Source organism: Phalaenopsis equestris, unplaced genomic scaffold (genome assembly GCF_001263595.1).
Source record: "Phalaenopsis equestris unplaced genomic scaffold, ASM126359v1 Scaffold000221, whole genome shotgun sequence".
NCBI lineage: Eukaryota > Viridiplantae > Streptophyta > Magnoliopsida > Asparagales > Orchidaceae > Phalaenopsis > Phalaenopsis equestris.
Window position 1 is genome coordinate 21,278 of NW_018164663.1, and position 5,252 is coordinate 26,529.

The 5,252-nt window shown below is 42.5% G+C and overlaps 1 protein-coding gene across 1 annotated transcript; it reads right to left on the reverse strand.

Moving 5' to 3' along the window:
• Positions 1-2,171: 2,171 nt before the first annotated feature.
• LOC110023162 (pentatricopeptide repeat-containing protein At1g09900) lies at positions 2,172-4,294 on the reverse strand. The gene has a single exon (XM_020722434.1). The coding sequence runs from the start codon at positions 4,064-4,066 to the stop codon at positions 2,402-2,404; it is 1,665 nt and encodes a 554-aa protein (XP_020578093.1). The 5' UTR covers positions 4,067-4,294; the 3' UTR covers positions 2,172-2,401.
• Between the last annotated feature and the right edge of the window lie 958 nt (positions 4,295-5,252).

Consider the following 5,252-nt stretch of genomic DNA (forward strand, 5'->3'; position numbering starts at 1 on the left):
ACAATTCAACTAAAGGAAAAATCAAATCTACCTAATCAAATATTAATGGGTCCGAACTCTTCCCAGACTATCTAGTGATAACCTCAAATTTATTAAAATGCACAACATAAAGAATATGTTGCAGTCCAAAATTAATGCATTAATGATCCACCTCTAAACCATTGTACAATCACAACTAAGAAATAGGTTATCTATAACACTTAGTGAGGCTTCACAAGGAGGTTTGAAGATTACATTCTAATAATTGAACCTAATTGATGAAAGTCAACTCAATAGAGATGGAGCCAACATTGAGATGGTGATGCAACTTATCATGCAGGATATTATAATGCATAATATATTGTTAACTTTATTTTATAAAATATGATCCCCAAAATCAAAATTTCTTGAAGTTAGATAGTCTTAACAAGAGTCTCTCTCTCTCTCTCTCTCTCACACACACACACACACACACACACTCTTTGTGTGTGTGTGTCGCATTAGGGGAGAGAAATTGAAGAGATAGAAAGAGAAAGAGAGAGATTAATGTCATCACTATAAAAACATTAAATTTTAGTGGTTCAAGTTCATTGATTATGTCAAATATATAAAAGTAGGAATGTTTGCTACAATAAATAATTAAGATTATAAAACTCTTATGTGCTATTAGCTAAGAGGATAAGAGATTGGGGTGAAAAAGAGTACAAACATAAGAGTTTCCCTAAACCCTATAACATCCTTCTCTATGAATTCTTGTAAAAAATGTCTCTTTATCAAGAAGCGTGATACAATAAGGAGTCCCCCAACTATTATGTTTGGCTTATACATGTGCTATGATATAAGAATGCTAGAAAAGAGAGGATATGTGTTGGAATCTTAATTTCCCAGAATGGGCGATAAAAAAAGAATAATTGAAGACTTTACCACCATAAAAAAGGTGGTTCAATGAGGGCCCAATATCATTAAAATGGTCTATTAGAATTCTTGATAGTAGTCAAAGGCTGAACAATTCTTGATGATTTCAAAATTCATAATGACTAAAATAAGAATTTAGGTATGTTTGTGCATTTTAAAAAAGAAATTTCAATCCTGATACGACAGTATATCAAAATGTCTCATATTCTTATCAACAACAAAGAAATCAAATTGCACCCTCGCTTGAGTAGGAATTGATTGGACTAACATCTCCCTTGATTAGAAATTTATTGGACTAACTCAAGTCAACCCAATTGATTTGCTTTATTCTAGTTGAGAGACTAATCAACAACCAATAATGATCGAACAATTGTGGCTCGCTCATTCGGCTATTTTGAGTCAAGATTGTCAGTCGGCCTTCAATTGACTTCGAGTCGGCAAGACTGGCTCGAATGGCTAGATTTTGTCGATCGGCTGATCTAGTCTGACTTTCAACTTTCGCCCTTGGTGAGGAGCTCCTGTTAGTTAAGTGATGTTATGTTATTGTACATATGATGAATTACTGTTACCTGATAGGTAGTTTACTCCCTAACATGGAAAAGTTGGAGGAATGACTTAAACTTCTCATAACATGGTTACATCCTGATTCTTGATAAGGAGCATCTAGGGCCTCCGTAGGATGATTGATGGTGATGAGGAGCTTAGTCTTTCCTCAAGTCTGGTCTACCAAAAGGTTGATTAACAGTTTCGATATGTCTTCTTATGATGGTTGGCCTACATGTTTATCTATTTAGTTTTAGTCTCATCAGTCCGGGTTCAAATCATTGGGATGTCTTTATTCTTATTGACTCTAGCTCAGATGGCTGCATCCGATCAGCTTTCGCCTAGGCTTTTGGTGCTACATCAAGTTAGATAAATGAGTCTCCTGGTATTTTGCTGATGGGTCCTCCTTAATTGTACTTTTTCTGCCTATTGAACTATTAGATCTCCCTGAGATTCATGCTAATGCATTCCTGATGTACATATCTTAAGTCGACTTAACCTCCTGCCGCGTCCTTTTAATTTTTCTAAATAGCTTGACATGCATGCTCCATGATCCCAACATCACCATTTTCCTTAGACGTGAATATAACACTAATAATCAATTGTCTTGGTAAGCCTTCTTTGCATGACCAAGAAGCGTTGCCCTAACAACAAAAAGGAACAACAAGATGAAGAAAACCATAAATGAAGAAAGCCTTTTCCACACTTATAAATCTTTGTTAGGAAAATGTGTATTAACTTTAAAAAAGATGGTCGTCGCGATGGCACTATTTCGGATATGATGTTAAGGATTCGAGCGACATGCACCTGAATATAAATATTTAGGCATTATATACGTAAACACATAAGAATTGTGTGCCATGTATGTAAATGCCCCTAATATACAACAACAGCCAGCTATCCTTTCCCAAAAATAAATGCAGACTAGCTGCAGAACAATCTAACAAAAAAAAAAGGCACGACACTACATCCTAGCAACCACATTCTGCACCGAAGCCTTTTTCACAACCCCTCTAGAATACAACTCACCAACCAAATCCACAGCCGCCTCACCAAAGCCTTCATGCACCAATCCCTCAATCAAAATCATGTAGGTCGATTCTGTCGGCATGCAGCCCTGCGCAACCATGTCAGCATACAAATCAATCGCCCTGTCCGTCTCCCTCGCCTTGCACAGCCCCAAAATCACAGAATTATAGATGATTGCATTCGGCCTTATGCGCAGCTCCCGAACCATCTCCATGGCTTCCTCAACCCTCCCTTCTCTGCTAAGCCCTCCAACCAGCGAAGAATAAGTGATCGCATCAGGCTTCAATCCCTTCCCCTCCATCTCCCTCAACAGCCGCAGAGCCTCATCAGTCTTCCCCACCTTCGACAGCCCATGAATCACCGCATTGTAGCTGATAAGCACCGGCCTGCAACCCCTGCTACTTAGCTGGCCCAGCAGCTCCACCGCTACATCAACTTTCCCATCCTTACAGAGCGCAGTAAGCAAGGTGTTGTAGGTGACGATATCAGGATAACATCCCCTCGAAACCATGACATCCAGGTACTCGATTGCTCTATCAATCCTCTTATCCTTGCACAGTGCGTGAAGCAAAGGATTGTAGCTCAGGGAGTTTGGCGTGCAGCCATGTTCGGGCATCTTCTCCAGCATATCGATCGCCCTGCCAATCAATCCTCTGCGGCACAAGTAATTTATCAGAATGTTGAAGGTGACGACGCTGGGATTGCATCCCTTGGTTACCATGTCTGATAAAAGGTTTTCTGCATCCATCCACCTTCCGGTGCTGCAAAGGCTCCTTAGAATTATGTTGTGAGTGATAACGTTAGGGTTGCAGCCGTGGGATGGCATGTTGTTCAGGAAATTAATAGCGTCGTCCAATCTTCCCTCTTTGCATATGCCATTGATGAGGACGTTGTAGGTGACGACGTCCGGAACGCAGCCCTTTGCGCGCATTTCGTCAAGCAGCTTCATGGCGTGATCCACGCCGGTTTCCTTGCAAGTGGCTTCGATTAAGATGGTGTAGGTGAAGACGTCCGGGGCGCAGGCGCGGCGGAGCATATGGTCGAGCAGGTTGAAGGCTTTGTCGAGCTCGCCACGCTCGCAGAGGCTTTGGAAGATGGTGTTGTAGGTGACGACGTCGGGTGGGACGGACATGCGGTGGAGGAGATTGAGGGCTTCGTCGGTCTCGCCTGATTTTGAGTAGCCGGAGATCATGACGTTGTAGGTGATGACGTCGGGAGAGGCGCCGGAGGTTTCTATGATGTCGAGAACGCGGCGGGCAGCGGCGGTGCGGCCGGAGCGGCAGAGGCCGCGGATGAGGCTGGTGGAGGGGATGATGTCGGGGGGGTCGGTGCCGCGGAGGTAGATGGATTCGAGGAGGCGGAGGGCGGAGTCGAGCTCACCGTTGCGGACGAGACGACGGAGAAGGTCGTTTCCGGTGGGGTCGCCGTTGGAGTGGGTGGATGGAGCGGAGATGGAATGGGGAGAGGGTTTGCTTCTGGTGGATCTTTTTGGGAAGGAGATGGTGGTGATTTGGAGTGCATTGGAGTTAGGGGGGACTTTAAGTCTGAAATTGGAGTCGAGAAGAAAAGGGAAGGTCTTTGTTGGAGCTAAAATATCCATTTTTTTCACCCCTGTGGTTTGAGGGAGTGAGGGGGGAGAAGGTTTGATGGTGTGTTTAGGGTTTGGAGGAAGAGGAAGGCGGTGGAGTGTAAGATGGTCCGACGGAACACCGTAACCGCGAGGCGGATGGTCGGTCGTGTGAGAATTTTTTAAATGATATTAATTTGGGGAGTCGGGTATTACTAGTCCCAGGTTGTGTGGGTCATGCCGGGTCGGGTCAAATGGGCTATGAAAATAAAGTGTTGCACTGCCAAGGCCCTCTGTTGCGCAATCGGGTGAGCAACTCGACATGTACAATTATTTTATGACTCGGTTCAAATTAAGATTTTTATGTCCAAATTCAGACCTAGTGGTGCTGTTTGGTTTTATCCAAAAACTCGAACAGAACCGAACCGTTTTAATAACTTGATTTGATTTTGAATTTAAAATTTTGATTTCGGTGTTTAAATGTCTTTCACTTGATTTTCAATTTTCTGTTCTGTTTAAGATAAATTCAACCGAGCCGGTCGAAAACTAAATTCATTTGCCGCGGCCAAATTACTTAAGGTAGCTAGCAAACTAAGCGAAGAAATACAAATTTACTTAATGTGTAAGCCAAAATCATTCACTGCAAAGTATTGAAGTAGTGGTATTCACTCTGCCTCGCGCAGTTCGTCCCTCTTATATCTTGATTTGCTGGCATTTCTTCTTTGGTATATGGCCGAAGGCTCAGCGAGGTACGACCTGAACCTGAGTGGAGGTGTCACAAGGGTGGAAATGGGCTAAGCCTACACCTATGGTAAAGGCACGATTAGTCTTAGATCTCCGGGTTCACATGAATCTCGCCTATTAGTTTTTTCAAACTTTTACTTTCATCCCTCACACTACACTAAGCATACCCCTACCCCTAACTTTCTTCTCCCTATCTCACCACACTAAGCTCACTCGAGCATAGTCTTTATCTCAGAATTTTGTCAATGCTTTGAGTCGTTTGACATTGATCTCTATCTTCTTCTACAACAAAGGTATCATTTTTTAACTCTAAGGGTCTTAATGAGTAGTGGCTTCCTATGCATTGATTTTATCATATTTCAAAACACTAGTCGGCTATGCCTTGTTCAAATCGATCATAATAATAACAAAATCACTTTTTTTCTTTTCAAGCTTAGTGTTGGCCTATAATGCAGCATAGCTATGACGACAGATA

What these genes read in the sequence shown, in the direction of transcription:
- LOC110023162 (XM_020722434.1), bottom strand. Translation starts at nt 4,066, where the DNA reads ATGGATATTTTAGCTCCAACAAAGACCTTCCCTTTTCTTCTCGACTCC.